General features: G+C 45.9%; 1 protein-coding gene across 1 annotated transcript; it reads left to right on the forward strand.

The window, feature by feature from the left end:
* Positions 1-1,853: 1,853 nt before the first annotated feature.
* On the forward strand, positions 1,854-2,945 carry MC3R (melanocortin 3 receptor). Its single transcript, XM_054274935.1, has one exon. The coding sequence runs from the start codon at positions 1,854-1,856 to the stop codon at positions 2,943-2,945; it is 1,092 nt and encodes a 363-aa protein (XP_054130910.1).
* The last annotated feature ends 18,127 nt before the right edge of the window (positions 2,946-21,072 follow it).

Genomic DNA, 21,072 nt, shown 5'->3' on the forward strand with positions numbered 1-21,072 from the left:
CAGTGCTGAGCAGAGAAATCCTTTGGAAATAAGGAGAATACAAAATATTTAATGACATTTCAGATGACTGAGGTTTTCCAGAGCTGAGCAGAGAAATCCTTTGGAAAATAAGAGTACAAACTATTGTGTGACATTTCAGATCACTGAGGTTTTACAGTACTGAGCAGAGAAATCCTTTGGAAAATAATACAAAATATTTTGTGATATTTCAGATCACCAAGGTTTTCCAGTGCTGAGCAGAGAGATCCTTTTGGGAATAAGGAGAATACAAAATATTTGGTGACATTTCAGATCACCAAGGTTTTCCAGTGCTGAGCAGAGAAATCCTTTGGAAAATAAGGAGAACACAAAATATTTAATGACATTTCAGATCACTGAGGTTTTCCAGGGCTGAGCAGAGAAATCCTTTGGGAGTAAGGGCTGCCACGTCGCTGTCTCTGGTGCAGACACAGCTTCTCCCCGCTCAGCACTGGCCTCACTGTGAGTTTGCTGTCACACAGGAGGCTCCATCCCACTATTTTTAGTGCTTAATGGCAAAGCTGATGGTGCCATTAATCCACTTGGGTGTACGAAATTCCATTTCCACCTCAAATGGCACCTCAGTGCAAACGGTAGCTTGTCCTGCTGTCACATACGTTCAGAAATTCATGATGCAACACATTTAATGAGTTCCTATCCCAGCATATTGCCTGTGCAACTTGGTAATATGAGCAAATCCCCAGCTATTTATTCACTTTAAACTGCTGCACTGGACCCTGTCCTTGTAAATCTGTCACCTGCAGGTTAAATTTGAGAAGTGTTGCCTCTTGGTATTGAATTGTGGGTGCAAGGCAGTAATTCTGTGAGCTCACAATGAAACTGGGAGAGATTTGTGACTTTTTAAAGCTAACAAACCTGCAGCAGAAGCCCCAAACATTGATATTAGTGACATTACACTTGATTCCAAACTGTTCCTGCAAAAACACGAGGTGGGAAGGGTTTAGACATCAGCAAGTGCTTTTAAAAAATCAAACTAAGAAAACTGCACAGAAGCCCCAAACATTAATGATTCCAAAGTGTTTCTGCAAAAACATGAGGTGGGAAGGGTTCAGACATCAGCAAGCGCTTTTAAAAAATCAAATTACGAAAATTGCACCACAGAAATACGCAAGGAATGAAGTGCAAGGAAAATCTACCTTATGCTTGCCTGCTCACGTGTGATAAATGAAAATCTCCTCAGTCCTGCCGAGGTTTGAATGGGAACAATCCCAGTTCAGGCCAGTGCTAGCGGCCACCCAAAGGTGCACGGAGGGTGTCCGAGCACCCTGCCTGCCCCAAACCCTGCCACGGAGCGGGCAGGAAGTGTTTCGGGATGGATTTGACGTTTCCCAGAGGGGTTTTGGGGCAGGTCCGGGCTGCTCGGGCTCTGCAGAGGGCGCCAGACGGTTTGGGATGCTCGGGATGCCGCTCCAGGTGCTCGGGCTGTCACTCACCCAGGTGCTCGCTCTCAATGGCCAATGCTCCGCTCGCACGCTGCAGGAGGAGCTGGTTTTTCTTTCTTGCATCTATAAATCCCTTCGTTCTCGGCTCCTTCCTTGCCACGGAAATAGCAGCAGATGCTGGGCTGAGCTGCAGCATGCTGGCTGCCCCGGCAGAAGGGGAAACTCTCTGCTTCTCATGACCAGGAGAGCTGAGCCCAGCCATGTCCTGCTGCCGATTCCTCCCTGCAGACACAGCTCTTTGCTGCCCACAGGCTTGGGAGATCACCTTCTTCTAAAGGAAAGAGCAGCCTGGCATAGAACCCACTGTAAATGCAGATTGTTTGATGTTTGCCCGTGTAAAAGTGACTCAAGTCCTGCTTGATCGCACCCCACATGCACAGCAGCAACTTGGAAGGACCTGCTTTCCATTTTGTATTTTTTTTTCTCTTTTTAACCTGTGCTGCCTCAGGTGCCCAGCCAGGGGTGAGCCCAGCTGCTGTGCTGGCCATGAACACCACACGCTCTGCATTCTCCTTGCAGCCCCTGCTGCTGAACGCCAGCGAGGACCTCAACGACTCCGTCCCCACCAACCGCAGCGGCGACGGGTTCTGCGAGCAGGTCTTCATCAAAGCCGAGGTCTTCCTCACTCTGGGCATCATCAGCCTGCTGGAGAACATCCTGGTCATCCTGGCAGTGCTGAAGAACGGCAACCTGCACTCCCCCATGTATTTCTTCCTCTGTAGCCTGGCCGTGGCAGACATGCTGGTGAGCATGTCCAACGCCCTGGAGACCGTGATGATCGCCATCCTCAGCAACGGCTACCTGATCATCGACGACCACTTCATCCAGCACATGGACAATGTCTTTGACTCCATGATTTGTATTTCTCTGGTAGCCTCCATTTGCAACCTCTTGGTCATAGCCATCGACAGGTACATCACTATTTTCTATGCCCTCCGTTACCACAGCATCATGACGGTGAAGAAAGCCCTGACCCTCATTGTGCTCATTTGGGTGGCGTGCATCATCTGTGGCATCATTTTCATTGCCTACTCGGAGAGCAAAACTGTCATTGTGTGTCTCATCACCATGTTCTTCACCATGCTGCTGCTGATGGCCTCGCTGTACGTGCACATGTTCCTGTTTGCCCGCCTGCACGTCAAGCGCATCGCGGCGCTGCCCGTCGAGGGCGTGCCCCCCCAGCGCACCTGCATGAAGGGCGCCGTCACCATCACCATCCTCCTGGGGGTCTTCATCGTCTGCTGGGCGCCCTTCTTCCTCCACCTCATCCTCATCATCTCCTGCCCCATGAACCCCTACTGCATCTGCTACACGGCGCACTTCAACACCTACCTGGTGCTGATCATGTGCAACTCCGTCATTGACCCGCTCATTTACGCCTTCAGGAGCCTGGAGATGAGGAAGACTTTCAAAGAAATCGTGTGTTGCTGCTATGGCATGAGTGTGGGACAGTGCATGCTGTAAACACCTGGTTTTGGGTGGAAAAAACACGGCATGGGTGTATAAATATAAATATGTTTATGTAGATGTTGAGTTGCAGAGCAGCTCACTTTAAACGCAGTGCCTGAAGGAAGGGTGCAGGGAAGACAAAAGCCTCCTACATGATCCCTTGTTTCCTACTTTTTAGAGTGAAAACCGGTTTCAACTGAATTATTTGAAGTTTTTTAAATAGCTATAATGGAAGGAAATCCAGAGTGGTTACAAAACACTTACTGGGAGAAAGGGATCCTGAAAGGGAATGCCACTTTCTAGAGACTGAGATAACATTCCCTCTAGCATTCGTTTGTGCCTGTTGCTTTATGTCAGTGCCACTTCCAACAAGTCAGTGTTTTCTAAAAGATTTCATTAGTAACCTCTGTGGAAAGCTATTTTTCCAAACACCAGCAGGTAACAGCATTGTTCTGCACCCACCTTTTAATGAAAGAATAGACTGATATTTTTGCTGATTGCCATAAAGCAGCCTGAGTACAGTTTTCAAAGGGTGAAAGCAAACAATTCTATTGCTCTGAAATCAGTTACCACTACAGTGTCAGTGACAGCATGGCTTCAACAGCTGCCTGATAGGATTGGCTCATGTGAAGGCTTTTGCATTATTTATTGTAATATAAGAGTACTATACCCTTGAATTTCTGATTATTTTTGTAAAGCTGGAATGCCCTGATCAATGTAGTAATTGCTACGTTTGTAAAAACTCATAGAAGCCTCCTTTTGATAAATCCTCACTAATGAGATCCACGGATCTGAACAGCAGAAAGAGCTAAAATGCAAAACACTTTGAATGCAGCTTTGTGTAAAATCTGCAGGGAGTCCTTAGAAATACCCACCTCTAAGTTCAGCAGCTGGAAGGAGTCAGATGTGTGTGGCAGAGAGGACTTTACCCATTGAGAAATAAATCTCCTGGGGCAGAACAATAATAAACGCCCTTCCTTCAGCTGCAGGCTGCTCTCAGGGCTGGGGGCTGCTGCCCTGGGCACAGGAGAGCACCAGGGCTGTGTGCCGCCCTCTCCAGCCCCTGGGTGTCAGTGCCATGCACAGCAAGCTCCTGCAGCCACAGCAGTTCAGTGTTTGCTTTCTGCAGGACAAACCCACAAACCCTGCAGTGCCTTCAGCCAGCTCCCTGTCCCCGAGCTGGGGCTGCTGCAGACACAGCACGGGCAGTGACACCACCCTGGGGACAGGCTGAGAGCACCTGAGCCATCCCAAAGGCTGCTTGGCACCTTGCTGGTACCTCGCTTTCAGCAGGGGGGGATCCCCAAACCCTCAGAGCTATCTGATGCTTTCAAACATCTCAAAGATCTCATTTACTTAAAACTCTCTGTCCTATTCCTTCTTATTTTGGGTGGAATTGCTGGGTAGATATTATTATTGTTGTTTTTTTCCTGGGACTGCCCTCTGCCAGGTGAGAATCTGTTCATGAGGATCTGTTCATGCACCCAGAGCTTCCCCAGCTCCCGTGTCCCCATTTCTGCCCCACTCTGGTGCTGCTGTTTCAGTGGCTTCAGACCCAGCCCTGCTGCCTCTGGGGAGTCACATTTCCCACCCTGCACCTCCTGGCCTGTGTTTGATCCTCAGCATCCCACAGGAACGGCCCCATTTCCCAGTCCTATGGGCTGGATAATCCTCCTGGGGCCAAGAACCAGTTCTCCTATCCCAGCATATTACCTGTGCAACTTGGTGAGCAAATCCCCAGCTATTTATTCACCTAAAACTACTGCACTGGAGCACTCTGTGCTCCAGCCACACTCTGTCCCACCACAAAGCAACCTCATGTTCCCTATTTCTCCTGCCCTCTGATCACACCCAAAATTCCCTAATTGAGTTCTCACTTCCTCTCATAATCACATCCTCCAGACTTCCCCCTTTCCAGCACACCCTCTGTTCCAGCACTTACCCAATCCTACAACCCTTCATTTTAGAAAGGTCAAATTAAAATAATAAAAGAAGCAAAACCTCAAATTAAAATAATAAGAAAAGCAAAACCTCACTGTGGAGCAGAGCAGGCACAAATGGAAATTCTCCCCGTTTCAAGAAGAGACCAAAGACAATCCCACTGCCTGGCAGAGCCAAAAGCTTTCAGCTTTGTGTGTGTGTGTCCCCAAGCCCAGCTCAGCTGTGTCCTGCTGGCCCAGCCTGTCCCCCCTTGCAGCAGCTGAGGTGGCACAAGGAGGTGAAATCAGCACGGGGAACCACAAAACTTCTGTGGTGTGCAAAGTCTGTACCTGCCTGTTGTAAAAAATCTCTGCTTTTCCTCAGTGTTCTGTATCCCTACACTCTGGAGCATGGTTTGCCACGATGTTCTGCCTCAGGTTATTGTGTATTTAGCTCTTGTTGCACCTGATGTCCTCCTTATTTCTCTGGTGTCCTTTTTTCTCTTTTGAAAGCAATTTTAGCAGGACTGATGCAGTGCTTTGCCTCTAAGCAAAACATCCTCTGCTGAATAAAATCTGGAGAGATCACTGGGAATCATGTTTGCTTCTGTCAGAGCACCACACACAGCAAACCAGTCTGGGGGCTCAGGAAGCTGAAAACAGAGCCTAACACTGGGGAAAAGCCTCTCAATTCAGAGAATCATGGGTTGGGCTGGGTTGGAAGGGACCTTGGTCAGCCAGTGCCACCCCTGCCGTGGCAGGGACACCTCCCACTGCCCCAGGCTGCTCCTGGCATGGAAATCTTCACAAAAATGAGGAAAAAAGCCAAATTTTCAGTGCAGGAAGAGAGTCCATAAACCCCCCAAAGATCCCTGACCCCTGGTGGCACCAGGTTACCCAGGAGAGGGGTGGGTTTGCTCAGCCCCAGGGTTTGTGCACACCCTCAGCTCTGATTCCTCTCTGGAATTCTGTGGGGCACTGACGGACCCAGGGATGCAGGGTCACAGCAAGGCTGGCCCTGGTGGGAAGGAAAAGAGGGAATGTCCATGGGGCTGAACCCCAAAACAGCAGCGAGAGAGGGAATGCTCACAGCTACAGAGCCAGCTGGGAGGGAAGGGAAAAGGAAAAGGGAAAAGGGAAAAGGAAAGGGAAAGGGAAAGGGAAAGGGAAAGGGAAAGGGAAAAGGGAAAGGGAAAGGGAAAGGGAAAGGGAAAGGGAAAGGGAAAGGGAAAGGGAAAGGGAAAAGGGAAAAGGAAAGGGAAAGGGAAAGGGAAAGGGGAAATTGAAGGGGGAAGAAAGGGAAATGGAAGGAGAAGGGGATAGGGAAAGGGGAAAGGGAAAAGGGAAATTGAAGAGAAAGAGAAGGGGAAATGGAAGGAGAAGGGGAAAGGAAAAGGGAAATTGAAGGGGAAAGAAAGGGAAATGGAAGGAAAAGGGAAAGAGAAGGGGAAAGGGAAAGGGAAAGGGAAAGGGAAAGGGAAAAGAAAACAGAAAAGGAAGGGGAAAGGAAGAAGGAAGGAGAGGAGAAAGGAAGGGAAAGGGAAGGGAAAAGGGAAAGGGAAAGGAAAAGGGGAAAGGGAAAAGGGGAAAGGGGAAAGGAGGGGAAGAACAGGGCTGCACTGCAACCAGCAGGACAGACACAAGCATGTTGATGAGAAGGGAGCCCTGAAGTGATGCTCAGCCACCCCAGGGTCAGAACTCCAGCAGGAGCCATCCAGGAGCACCCAGAGCAACATTTCCAGCCGGGAATCTGCCCCTGGGCAGGGCTGCAGGGAACTGCCACCACCTGTATACCAACATGTAATCACCTCTTATATACCAGCATGTAATCACCACTTGTATACAAACATGTAATCACCTCTTGTTTACCAACATACAACCTGCTCATAATAAGAAATGTTTCTTCCTTGAGGAGAGTGCTGGGCTGAACAAGATATGTGCAGTTTCCCTCTAGAGGGTCTAAGAAACGGCAGGCTAAATTATATATTTTGCATCTAAAGGTATCATTATTATGGATTTATTGAGTCAGTTTTTCTGCAGGAAAATCGAGAAGTTCACAGACACTGTAGGATTGCCATTTGCTCAAAGATGTGTTAGGAAATCCTCATATATTTAAGACAAATATTTGAATTCCTAAGAACAGGAGTTATCCCACTAAGTCAACTCCACACAGCATATTCTGCCAATTACAGACAGATTTGTTTCTTTCACATTAAATTCAGCACTGTGCAGGCAATTTCCCCATCAATAAGTGTCTAAATATTTTATAATTGACAGCATTTGTATTAATGGGCAAATAACCAAGTGAGGCACAGAACTCTGCAGCCAAACAAGGTCATTGTTCAGGCCATTGGTACAAACACTGCATTGCCACTGAAATAAAAATTTCTATTTGTTTGGGGCCTGGGTGGGGACCAGGGTTTGCTGTTTGGTGGCTTCACCTAAACCTAAATTTGGGAGGAAGCCACAGATGGGGTGTCACAAGAGACACTGGGAACCCCTTTGCTGTTTGCAGCCCAGAGCCCTGCACAGCACAGGGACACCAGGGGAGCAGCAACTGCCCCACAGCTCCCTGCCCCACTTCCAAGGGGAAAATCCACTCTTATGGGATGATTCAAGTCTTCAAAGTGAAACAGAGGGGGTTAAATGGGATATTGGGGAGGAATTGTGCCCTGGGAGGGTGCCCAGAGCAGCTGTGGCTGCCCTGCATCCCTGGCAGTGCCCAAGGACAGAGTTTGGAGCACCTGGCACAGTGGGAGTGTCCCTGCCATGGCAGGGGGGGCACTGGGTGGGTTTGAGGCCCCTCCCAACCCAAATTCCCAATTCCAGGATCCCCCAGCCCTGCCTGCAGCAGCAATGTGAGCACAGCACAGCTGCTCCTGGCAGGGCAATGCAGATTTTCCTCAACACCTCAAAGGGAAGATCAGGTAAAAAGAGAGGTAAGAGAAGGCTGGGTGGGCACAGAGTGTGAGCAGGCTGCAAAACAGCCCTGGGTGCACGGGGGGATGTGTGAGGTGTGGGAGAGGCCTGAGGGTGAATATCTGTGGTGCCAATCAGGACTCCACAAGTGTGAAATCAGGAGTCTGTAGCTAATTAAGACTTCATCCCTGTTCCTGTCTGATCTCCCAAAGCCTGCACGTTACTCCTGTCTTCAGCCTTCAAGACCAAAGAACCTCATCACAAAGCCCTTGTCTCTCACAGTGAGCCTGAGCTCATTCCTCACTTGGGCAAAACACCAGCCCTTGCCCTTGCAGCCTTTTATTGCCTCTGCTTCCAGTCAATTATGTGCTACTTGTGAACAAGTTTGCCTTTAGTAATCTTAAAATTGTACAGCATGTACTTGGAAAGGTCTAAATGTAAATCAAGGACTCGTAATTTCAGGGTTTGAAATGGCACAGGGGCGGTAAATAAATGTCATCTTTCATTTTCAAATTTCTCTGCATGAAAGGAACTGACTTGGGGAATCCAAAACTTTTTGGCAAAACAAACCAGAAAGGAGGCAGGACCAAATATGAGGCGTGCAGTAAATTTATTTGTAAGAAAGTAATTAATGTGTTTGAACATCCAGCTTGGTGTACAGAACTTAACCCAAACACTTCAGTGCTGTCATCACGAGGGACCTGCATTGTTTTGATGTTTGTGTAACAATCCATGTATTCCTCCTGAAGGACAGCTGTGTGTCTCAGTGAATCAGGGGCTATTTAAATCCACAAATCAAGGCAGAACAGCAGCCCCTGCATTGTGCTGTGACCTCAACACTCAGCTCCAGGGGAAGGCGACAGCAAAAATGGACACAGTGCTCATCAGTGATCACCAAAGCAGTGCTAAAACAGATTTTTTTTTTATTTTTTTTTTTTAACTGATTCTCTAAAATCAGTTTTCCTCTCAGGTTTGTTTAAGATGACAGGGACACCAAGAAGATGGGGTGGATGAGGCTGCTTTGGGTGTCCGTGCCCCTTGCCAGGCACAGCCCAGAGCTCTGGGCAGGCTCTCTGCTCTCCCCCTGCTCCTCTGCACCCCTCCCAAATGAAACCAAACAGACAAATAACTCCCCCCATCCCCTCAGTACTAAAAAAAAAAAATTTTTAAAAAGAAAATAAAATAAATAAAATATTTTATTTAAAAATAAAATTTAGAAAAATTGAGGTAGTAAAGAACTCAGACAAGTAAATGGAACATAATATTGGATTTCTGCAAGGCTTTTAACTGTTCAAATTCACTGGTACACTCAGGGAATATCTATAGTTATGTATATATTATCATGATGTCTTACACCTAACATGTAGATCCCTACAAGGAAATGTTTCCATTAACATTGTAGCTCATATTTAATTTTACTTAGAATAATGGAGATCATACAGATTGAAAAATCAAGAGCAACATATCTATTCATATGGGTCATAAATACTCTTCAATGAAATCAACATGGTGTCTTTCTATGAACCAGCTCTTATATAAAAACTTTGAATCATTAATTTCAAAGAACTGACTGAAAATTAAAAAAATCCTGATAGTCTGGAAATTCATAAGAAATTGGGTGTCTAAATCCAACACCAAATTTGACATGTTACATGTCACAAGGGTCTTTTCTTTTAAAATAAAACAGAGCTTCCCTGTTTAATGCTGGGAGAACTCCTAAAAAAACCCCAATAATCCATGTGTAACATGGCACAAAGCTGCCATGCCACAAATGAACCTGCAGCTGTGTGGCTCCAGTTGCTGGGATGTCATTGCTATTCCCCAAAAAATGCAGATGTGTGCCCAGGAGCAGCTCTGAGCATCTTCCTCTTGGCAAGCCCACTTTGGAGAGGCCAGAAGCAAACATTTAAAATCCACCCAGGTAAATTCAACCAGCCAGCATCACCCCACAGGGGATTCTTCATGAAATCAAAGCTCCCTTTGATTAAAATGAGAAGCAGCAGAAAAATGTGCGCTGAGGCACAGTTTAACAGTTCCTGTTAAATCAGGAATTGTGTGTATTTGCAGACAAAGGGACAGTTGCATATTTCTGTGGTGAAAAGCTTTTACTAATGAGCCATTGTTCTCTTTGGCTACCTGCATTTAGATTAAAAAACACACAGGGGTTTTGCTTTTAACGAAGCAAGAGAAGTTGAAACTGAAATTATTTCCAACTGAGAACAAGTACAAGTGGACTTGTGGGTGTAATAACAGTGCAAGCATTGTTTCCATCACTGATTCATGGAATTTAGCCTTTCTGTGGATGATCTGAGGTGCAATTTGATAAGTCTATCCTATTGTTATTGCCCAAAATCTATAGATTCTTTTGTTCTTAACACAAATCTCTTTAAAATAGGAACCACACCATAAATTCTGTAACAAAGATAATAACTACTAAATGCTATGTTTTAAATTCTGGGAAAATGGGAATGACATTGGAAACAAGCAAAACATCACAGAACAGTACATTTTTATCAAGAGATAAAGGAGTGTTCTTTCTTTTTCATAATTTCTATGAGTGGGTAATAAACAGGTACAAAATCTACTGAAATTAAACCAGGCACACATGGAATCAGACAGGGCACACATAAGTGACCAAATATTCTTTTTACAAACCAATTCACCAAGCAGAAAGGACATGATGTTCTCCAAGTTTCACTTCATTGCTTTCTTTTCTCATATCACATTATCTAACTTGGTCTGGAATTGATTTCTGCCTTCTCTGGGTGTTTATTTGGCAGCTTCACCAGGGGCTGACACACCACTGTGACTGCTCCTTGTAAAGGGTTTTTTCTCTTGTATTAAAATCCCTCCTTTGCTGGCTGACAGGAAAAGCTGCACTTCCCATGCTCAGCTATTTCCAGAGGCAAACCCAGAAATGAGGCAAGGGAACATTTGCCTCCACCCTGCTCCCTCAGCAAGAAGATTTTTATATTATTTTATCTACCACTGCTCATTCCCAAAAGGAAAACCTCCAAAAGATTCCAGAAAATTTTGCCCTGTGGCTTTGGCCTTTCTATTTTGGTATTGTTAATTTGTATTAGGTAAAACCATATTGTACTTGTAAGGGTTAAATGACAGATAAACCAATAATCCTTTCAAACTCAAAACTTAAAATACAGAGATTTAAAGCACCCAAGAGCAAATAATAAATTTAAATGACAAATAACCATTTATTTGTTTTATTTGTTCAAATAACAAAAAAAATATTGTAACAGGTGTCTCAGTTCTGTGTGATAGCAGAAGCACAGTGAAAATCAATGCCCTCCTTCAGAATGGAACTCATTATTTCTCAGGCAGGGTGGATTTTAAATATCATCTTTTGACCTCGTGCAGCTCCTCAGCAGAATCTAAGAGCTGTTAAATCACTGCCAGGCTGAAGGAAGGAGAAATATTCAAGCCCGGCTCAATTATGATGTGCAAAGCAATATGTGGAGAGGTGTTGGCTTTCCCACTGGGCACCTCAGGTTTGCTTTTCTTCAGGAAAGCTGCAGAAAGGGCTTGGCTTTCCCCTGGTAGATGCCTTGCAGACCCAAGTGGGACTCAAGTGGCGCCATGGACAGAAGGAACAGGATTTCTGATTCAGCCACCAAAACCTGCTGCTCAGGAGATCTCATCCTGCAAGGGGAGGTATCAGGGAATATGCAGGGGACCCCACACCTTCATCAAAGTCAAATAATGGAGCTGGAAAGGTTGGCAGGGAGGATATTTAGCAGGATTTTCAATAGAGAGCTCAGGGAGCAGAATTCCCTGGGAGGGCTGGAGCTGTGTGACAGTTCTGTGCTTTGTTTTCTTAAATGCTGTCCCTTTGGAAGTTCTCCTTAATGAAAAATTATTCAGCTATCCTGAAGTAATGCTTTCCTTTTAATGTGATAATTACTACCAATTTGCTGTCCAACTGCTGAGCAGAAAAGGCAAATAACTTGTGAGGCATATGCACAAATATTGCTATTGGGAAAATTAAATCACTGCTGGACTGCCCCTTCCTCGCCCTGCTGGGAGCTGGAATGAGCAGGACATGCCACACAAGGTCTAATATTACTTTTTCTGAAGAGATAAGTGCATCTGGGCAGCTCTGTAAATGGTGAGCAAGAGCCCTCCATGATCAAAACCACCAGATCAAAGAACCTGGAGCAATCTGATATTCTCAATAAAGGCAAAGACGGAATTAACTAAGAATACAGCTCCCACATTGAAGCAGCAGTGAATACGAGGTCATTAAGCCATCTGCATAATCAGTGAGCATGTGTTAAAAGCAAAAAGTAATTTCTGTAAGGGAGAAAAGTCTGGAAAAAGGCCTTTTCTGGTTGAAAAGTTGTAATTGTTCCCAAAAAAATTGCTTGGCACGCTCCTGTTAATGCTGTAATGAATGGATTTCAAACATCATTTTGTTTTCTTTGTGGATCCAACAGAGCCTTGTCCAGTGTGCTGGAAGCTGGATAATCACACCCACTCTGGCTGGATATTTATGGGGTCTAAGAAGCCAAAATGGGCATTTTCACATCCTGCAACTGGTAGCTCACAGTGAAAAACAGCAGCAGAACCTTCCAGTCCACATGAGTTATAGATGCATTTATACATATTTATATATATATCTATGCATTTATACCTGTGTGTGTATAAACCATGTTTCATTTCCCTTATGAAGCCACACTTGGAATCAGAGGCTGACAGTTCACAGAAAATCTGGAATTATCTGGGTTTTGCAGTCACCTTTGTGCCTTGCACACATGAAAGTTGTTTGTGTTCATGTTGTTTTAATGAGAATTTAAGCACCCTCCGTTCTGCTGCCTTACACCCAGCTAGTTTCAATTAAAATGTGGAAAACAAACGAGACCCACACATTTACAAGGGTCATTTGAAGAGAAACTGGCACAAAGCAATTTAGAATTTACTTAGGAAGATGAACCAAGACCAGGACCAGGACCAGGATCAGGAGCAGGAGCAGGAGCAGGATGAGGATCAGGATCAGGATGAGGATCAGGATCAGGATCAGGATCAGGATCAGGATCAAGATGAGGATCAGGGCCAAGACCAGGACCAGGACCAGGATCAGGATCAGGATCAGGACCAGAACCAGGATCAGGATCAAGATGAGGATCAGGGCCAGGACCAGGACCAGGATCAGGATCAAGATCAGGATCAGGATCAGGACCAGGATCAGGATCAGGATCAATATCAGGACCAGAATTAGGACCAGGACCAGAACCAGGATCAGAACCAGGACCAAGACCAGAATCAGGACCAGAACCAGGATCAGGATCAGGACCAGAACCAGGATCAGGACCAGGACCAGGATCAGGACCAGGACCAGGACCAGGATCAGGATCAGGACCAGAACCAGGACCAGGATCAGGACCAGGATCAGGACCAGGACCAGGACCAGAACCAAGACCAAGACCAGAACCAGAACCAGGATCAGGACCAGGACCAGAACCAGGATCAGGACCAGAACCAGGACAAGGATCAGGATCAGGACCAGAACCAGGACCAAGACCAGAACCAGGACCAGGACCAGAACCAGGACCAGGATCAGGATCAGGACCAGGCTCTCCACAGGCTCTCCACAAAGGCCCTGTCCTGCAGGAGGGCCTGGTTTTAAGCAGCTCCCACCAGCAATTCTGCTTTCTCCACCTGGCCACAAGTGTTTATGGACTCAGTGTTTCCCTGAGATTCATGCTGATCAACTCTAGAAGGAAATCAGCATTAGGAAGCAGAACAACAAATAATTGCCACGGACCAGTACTGCAAAACAGCCAATTTGGCTGAGATTCAAATGAAAAATTACTATTGCTTGGCCTTCATTTGCTATCTGCTGTATCAGAAGCTGTTATTAATCATATTCCTAGTTCAGACTCCAGAAATCGTACAGTTTAATACCCAGCAGGAAGTGATACATCCACATAATCACCAGAGTGTACATATTTTGGCTGAATAATTGCTTTCTTTCGAGGGAGGAAGATTGTGGCCCATCACAATTCTTGTTTTGACAAAAAACTTCATTTTAAACAGACACCACTATGGGAAGAGTCACTCAAGTGGAAAAATATAAGTATTGGATGGAACAGTGCACATTAAATGGCAATTAGAGCAGTTCCTTATTAAAAGCCAAACCCAAACCAAACCACATGCCCAAGACAAATTACAAATCAATTACCTCTTGCTGTCAAGCACATGATAATTAAAGCTTGCTTGATGCCACACTGTGAGAGACTGGCAGGGGTTTTCTAGTCTGAAAAATGCTGCAAGCTCTGACTTGTTACACTGGCCCACTTCAGTAGCAAAAATGCTTGAGAATGCCCAAAAACTGCTCCCAAAATCCATCAGAGGGCTCAGGGTGCTGCTGGGAGCCTCACTGGGAGGAGAACCCCAGAAATGGGACTGGGAGCAGCCACAAGACACAGCAGCAATGCAATGGCCCGTTGGTCACTGTGTGGTGTGGCTGCTGAAATGCAAGTATTTCCAACCCTAAACTCTCCATCAAATAAAATTAAACAGCCACTGCTGGCCGTGGGCATTGAAGGAAATGTCCACGGAGAATGAATGGGAGGAAAATCATTTCCAGTGCGTCAGCATCTTATATCATCAGTGATTCTGTTCATGCTGCTGTTATTGCCCAGGATGGTGGCAGTGGCACCGTCCCTGTGCTCCCTCAGGACGCAGATTTGTGCTCTGGCTGTCCCCTGGCTGCTCTCGTTTGTGACACGCTGCCACAATTCCACATCCGTGCCTCTCGTTCTCCTGTTCCTGTTAGAAAATGGGGGTTTTTGGACAATAGATGATTGTTCTCTCTCTGGGGGGCTCCTGCAAAGACAAAAAACCAGCTGTGAGGCTCACAGTGGTGCTTCTGAACAGTGGGGAGAGATCATCCCAAAATTTCACTCTGATTTACCCTGGCTGTGCCAGCCTGATTACATTTTCACTGCAGCCATGCTGCCACTTAAAAGTTTGCCATAATGCACTGCAAAGGGATTTTTTTTTCTCCTCCATATAAAAGGAAGGAAGACTGGAAAGATCCTGCTACATCTGTGATCAAAAGCAGACTTCACACACTTTTTAGCAAGTTTCAAAATGACCAAGACAGGATTTTGTGATTACTGCTGCAAGTACTAGGTCAGAGAAGAGTGTGAAAGAGTTAAAGGAGGAAAGCTTGTGCCACACATGGTAAATATTTCATGCTGAATTTATCTAAGAGACCTCTTTTCCTCAATACCTTGTTCAGCTGCTGGTTTTCCACACAGGTTTGAGGTAACTCCCCTCAGGAGGGGCTGCAGGAGAATTCCTGTTGGCAGAGCAAGTGGGGAGGCCCAAAGCAAGAGGTTCCTCCAACCCCTTCAAAAACTGAAGAATCAAACATTTTCCTGCCCCTTGCCAAGAGTTTTGATTATTTTTGATGTTTAGAGGTGGACTTTGATGTTTAGAGGCAGTGTGGGGTTCACAAGTAGACTCAATGAGCTTAAAGCACCCTCACCATTATTGATCCAACCTCAGAAATTCCATGGCTCTACAGACTCCCCCTGACAGCTGCTCCAGGGGGTTACATCCTCTTTGTTCCCCACACACCCTGATGGTGCAGCTCATGCCAAAGCTTTGCCATGCCATGGTGCAGCTCATGCCAAAGACCAGCAGCTCCATGTCGGAACTGGGAAGAGCTGTAATACAAACACTAATTTAATTTAGAGACTTAATTCTTCCCTCTCTTCTGTTCTCTTGTCCTCCAGGAGATGAATTCATGTTTTATGGAGGTATTTTTATGCTGCAGGGATAAGGGTGTAACTACAGAGTAAAACAGGACACACCAAAAGTTCCAAGAACCAGGAACACTCAGTTCTTTCCTTTCCTAGGACCTGTTGGCACAAAAGGATGGTGTGGGGTTTTTTTTCATCTTCTCACCTCTACTATCAATAGCAAAGATCATCCTCACAGCAGTTTCAGAGGAGGAGGTGACTGGAGGACATAACACAGCACTGTTTTCAAGGAAAATTGTTTTCAGGTCCCTGCCAAGCACCATCAATACATTAATCATGGTTGTGCTGACACAGCCAGGCAGGCACAGCCCTCCAGCAGTGCTCTGCCCACTGGCTGCTGCTGGGGCTGCTTTTATCATCCTTGAATATATAAATCACTAACAAATATTTCTGTTTTATCACAGAAAAACTCCTCAGTGTCCACCTGGTGTTGGTTACACCATCCAAGACCAGCATGTAGGAAACAGAAACAAAGATAAATAGCTCCTGCAGATTGTTTTTCATTATTGTGAAAATGAGATCCTTGATGGAAGCTTCAAACCAAGCACTACTTGGATAACCACAGAAAAATTAAAGCTGGGGAAATCTTTGCAGCCATTCAGTTCTGCAGCCTTTACAAGAAATTCACCTGCGCAAGAAGAAAACCAGGTGGGTCCTGGCAGTGGGGGAAATGTGCTCCAGCCTGAGCAGCTGGGCAGGAGCTCGGTTTGGTGGAGCTCTGGGATTATCCAGGCCTTTGTGCAGGCTGTGAGTGACCCCGCAGGGACCCAGAGCTGGATCCGTGTGCAGGTAGGCATACCTGAAACTCTCCAGATCCTTCATCAGCCAGGCCTCAAGGCAGGAGCAGCCTGGTGGCCTTGCACTGGAGAGTTCCCTCCTTGGGCAGGGAACAGGGAGTCCTTGTCCCTGTCTGCTTACAGAGACAGGCACCCCAGCAGGCACGGACAGTGTGCAGGGACACTGTGCAGGGACAGTGCTGTGACACTGTGCAGGGACAATGGTGTAACAGTGTGCAGGGACAATGTGCAGGGACAGTGCTGTGACACTGTGCAGGGACAATGGTGTAACAGTGTGCAGGGACAATGTGCAGGGACAGTGCTGTGACAATGTGCAGGGACAGTGTGCTGTGACAATGTGGTGTAACAATGTGCAGGGACACTGCTGTGACACTGTGCAGGGACAGTGTGCAGGGACTATGTGGTGTAACAATGTGCAGGGACAATGGTGTAACAGTGTGCAGGGACACTGTGCTGTGACAGTGCTGTGACACTGCTGTGACAATGTGCTGTGACAATGACACTCTGCTGTGACAATGACACTGTGCTGTGACAATGTGCTGTATCCCTTTTCTCTATGGAGACATGGTGCTTCAATATTAACCCCCCAAACTGAGGAATTTCTGTTATCTTGCACAAGATTTTTACTGTCAAATCTACAATCCTTAACTGCAAATTTACAGCTTTCAGAAACCTCCCAGAATCACAAACACATGGTAAGAAAACTTCCTCTTTTTTTTTTTTTTGTTTTGTTTGCTTGTTTCATGGTATCTAAAGATAAAAAGATAAAATAATTTTTCATGAACTTGAGTGTTAATCCTTCCCCATGTCTTGTAGATGAACTTTTTTTGCAGTATCTAAAGGGGCTTCAAGAGAGCTGGAGAGGAGCTTTCACAAGGGCAAGGAGTGACAGAGAATGGCTTCAAGTTGACAGCGGGAAGACTGGGATTAATTACAAGGAAAAAATTAAATATTAACTGAGAGGGTGGTGATGCCCTGGCCCAGGTGCCCAGAGCAGCTGTGGCTGCCCCTGGGTCCCTGGCAGTGCCCAAGGCCAGGCTGGGCAGGGCTGGGAGCAGCCTGGGACAGTGGGAGATCAGGGGGTGGAGATCCCTTTGAGCTGCCTCTCAAAGCAAATCGTTCTGTGAATGGAAATGTTCCAGACAAGAACATTTTCTGTTTCCTGTGCTGGTGACGTGGATGTTATGGCACACTGCACTCCAAGCACTTGCAGCAACCATTTAATGCTTTCATTTTTTTCATTATATGTAATTTGGGACTCCTGGATAAGGAAGTGTGGAGTGCATGGATAACCAAGCCAGCTAAAAGCTTTCAATTAGCTCAGTACATCGTTCAGTGCAATTAACATCAACAGGAGTTTGGATTTATACTTTTGTAAGCCAGCTTCTGAAACAGCTGCAGTGCTTAACTTTTAAAATCATTTCAGCATCACAACAACCTCAAAACTCCTGCTGCACTCAGGGAACTGAAGTAGGCTCCTTTCCACTAAAATTAGTGCAATTATAGCTGCCATAATGATGCCCCAAGCAGAGTGGAGAGCCTGTGGGCATTTTATTTTCTGTCCAAGAACAAGTTGGAGGCTATTTCTCCCTCTAAAAGCCTCAGGGAACCAGGAAGTTTTGTGAGAGAAGTAAAGCAGCAGAATGGAGACTTGTTCAATCTCTGACCCAGCATCCTGTGCCACACACAGAGATAAAAGTCTTTAAAAGAGAAGAAGCCAATCCATGCCAGGGTGGAAGATGTGCCCACACCTCTGGGCACTGCCAGCCCAGCCGTCCTTGAGGATGGCTCCACTCGGGGTGCTGGACACTGCTGGCAGGGCAGCAGAGCTGTTTGTGCAGCCTGGGGGAAATGAGGTCCTCAGAACCCACCTGGAGATTCTCCTGCAGGAGCCCTGCAGCTCCTGAGCTGCCTGACATGACCAGCCCGAGCTTCTCCTCTCACTGAGAGGGACCAGCCCTGCTTCGAGCAGCACAAATTACCAGCAAAGCCTCCAAAAGCACTGCTACATGCTGCTTAAATATTTTGCATCATTAATGACGGAAAAAATCCCAGTTTCATTAAATGCCACTGCCCAATTAGAAAGACCAAGAAACAAAAATGCCCAACATTTATACTGCTTTTTTATAATGAGCTGGGTCCTGATTCTGAGCACAATGTGGGATCTCTGAGCTTATCCAAAGTGCCTTTTTCCCAGCTGCATCTGTTATTCCTTTTGCAGGATAACTGATCATTTAGCTGCAGAGGATGCTCTGCTTTTTTTGTGCTCTCCTCTGGCTGCTGCAAACTCTGCTTTTCCCCCCAGAGCAACTTAATGAAGTTACTATGCATTGTTACTCTGCCAAGGGACACAGGGAGAGTGCTCAGCTTGCATTCGAGCTCAGAGAGAGGCAGAAACCAAAATGGGCAGAAACAGGAATGGGAATGGGATTAGGAATGGGAATGGGAATGGGAATGGGAATAGGAATAGGAATAGGAATAGGAATAGGAATAGGAAAGGAATGGAATAGGAATGGGAATGGGAATAGGAATAGGAATAGGAATGGAATAGGAATAGGAATAGGAATAGGAATAGGAATAGGAATAGGAATAGGAGCTGGTGTTCCTGTGAGAGGAGCCTGCAACCACAGAATTCCTGGCTACAACTACTCAGGCAGCAGGACTGGGCTCCAGATAATCCAAACACCAAAATTTTTGGTAATCTGAAGCATTTCTTTTTAATTTTTCCTATAAAGAAGTGCAGTGCTTAATCCATTTATTGGTTTAATTAACGAGTCATCGTGGCTGGTGGTTTGTCCTTATGGCTCACTGAGAATGGAGAAGTCAGTGGCACCAATGCCAGGGTGTGGGGGACAGCTGTGGTGGCTCTGTCACTTTTCTGTAGCTCAAGGCCACTCTGGATGTCACAGCCAGGAAGAAGAGAGCTCTGGCAAAGCTCAGCAATAGCTGAAGAATTTTGTTTCTGTTATAGAGTCTTGGAGTCACTAAGGATGGAAAGAACCTCCAGGAGCCCAAGCTGTGCCTGATCCCACCTTGTCACCAGCCCAGAGCACAGAGTGCCACATCCAGGGGTTCCTGGGACACCTGCAGGGGTGGGAAAGCACAGTGGCACCAACCCCAAACACATCAAGCCACGGCCCTCAAGTGAGCAAAAGTGCTCAGACACAATTCTGTAATTCCCAATTTGTTCCTTAACTGCTCTGCTTCCATTTTCTTTCATTTTTACATGGCGAACCAAGTGCTAATGAGCCTTGTGAATGGATGAGGAAAGGCAGAGCTGTGTCACTTCCTTGGTGTGTGCTGCATTGGAGACTCTCCTGGCACTCAGCTTCATTCTCTGCTCCCTCCTGATTCCCTGGAGCTCCATGACACGGCAGGGAGAGAACAGGAACAGCAGGAGCGGTGGCAGCCTCAGCACTGAGAGCTCTTGCTGATCACCAAAGGACTTGTGCAATCTCTGCCTTTATTTCGGAAATGGCCCCGTGAATGTGTCAGGTGCCTCCTTCAGGAGAGACAGCATCCTACAGACTGGCAGAGCTTCGGGCTGGGAAATGACACAGGAATGGAAAAACAAAGATCCTTAGGAAAGGATTTTTCACATGGAATGGGAAACAAAGATCTTTGGAAAAGGATTTTTCACATGGAATGGGAAACAAAGATCCTTGGAAAAGGATTTTTCACATGGAATGGGAAACAAAGATCTTTGGAAAAGGATTTTTCACAAGGAATGAAAAACAAAGATCCTTGGAAAAGGATTTTTCACATGGAATGGGAAACAAAGATCTTTGGAAAAGGATTTTTCACAAGGAATGAAAAACAAAGATCTTTGGAAAAGGATTTTTCACATGGAGTGGAAAACAAAGATCCTTGGAAAACGATTTTTCACAAGGAATGGGAAACAAAAATCTTTGGAAAAGGATTTTTCCAGATCTAGTAAAGTCCTGCTGGAAAAAGGAGCAGATCAGGGTAACTGTTAGCACAAGCAAGTTCAAATCTGCTGCTCCAATCCATTTATTGGGCTGCTTGGATGAAAAGCTGAACTAAATTGCATTGATTTGTAATAACTTGCCCAAACTCACTCAGAAAATCCATCTGATGACCTAATATATCCTTATGGATGGAGAATGTCCCATTCTCTTCCTCCTCCCAGTCTCCAATAACTCTGAACTGGGAAGAACAGAAGTGTGTTGCTTGAATTTCAGTGGGAGGCTTCTCAGAGTGCAGCATCTGTGCAGATTTCAAAGGTTTCTGAATGAAAAGAATCAGGAGATAAATGAGAATGAACTAACTCATCAGCATAATCAAAATAATAATTTAGTCACATTACAACTCAGACAGAAACAACAGCCCAAATGGGAAGCAGGATATAATTAGCCTCACTTTCCAGCAGTATTAATGAACCTAACAATCTGGTTAACATAGCTGCTTAGTAATTGATGCACGCAAATTTAATGTTTCTATTGCCATCAGTGGCAAAGAGAAGTTTGAGAGGAAATGACAGAATCTGTTTGAATGGATGCTCTGCAAGGTGAAAGGCAGAGCCCTGAGTGCTGTTTTGGCAGCCTGAATCCCAGCCTGATTCATCAGCTCAGGAACAGCTGCAGGACCCGGCCTGACCTGGGGATTGCGTGGGTTTGGGTCCCATCTCCACTGGGTGGAGTCTGAGCAACCTGGGAATGGTTCAGGATTCTGCTGAATCCTCGGCTGGGTCAGGATTCCA

Source organism: Melozone crissalis, unplaced genomic scaffold (assembly GCF_028551555.1).
Source record: "Melozone crissalis strain CALT ecotype California unplaced genomic scaffold, PUWL_Pcris_2 ptg000017l_1, whole genome shotgun sequence".
Classification (NCBI taxonomy): Eukaryota; Metazoa; Chordata; class Aves; order Passeriformes; family Passerellidae; genus Melozone; species Melozone crissalis.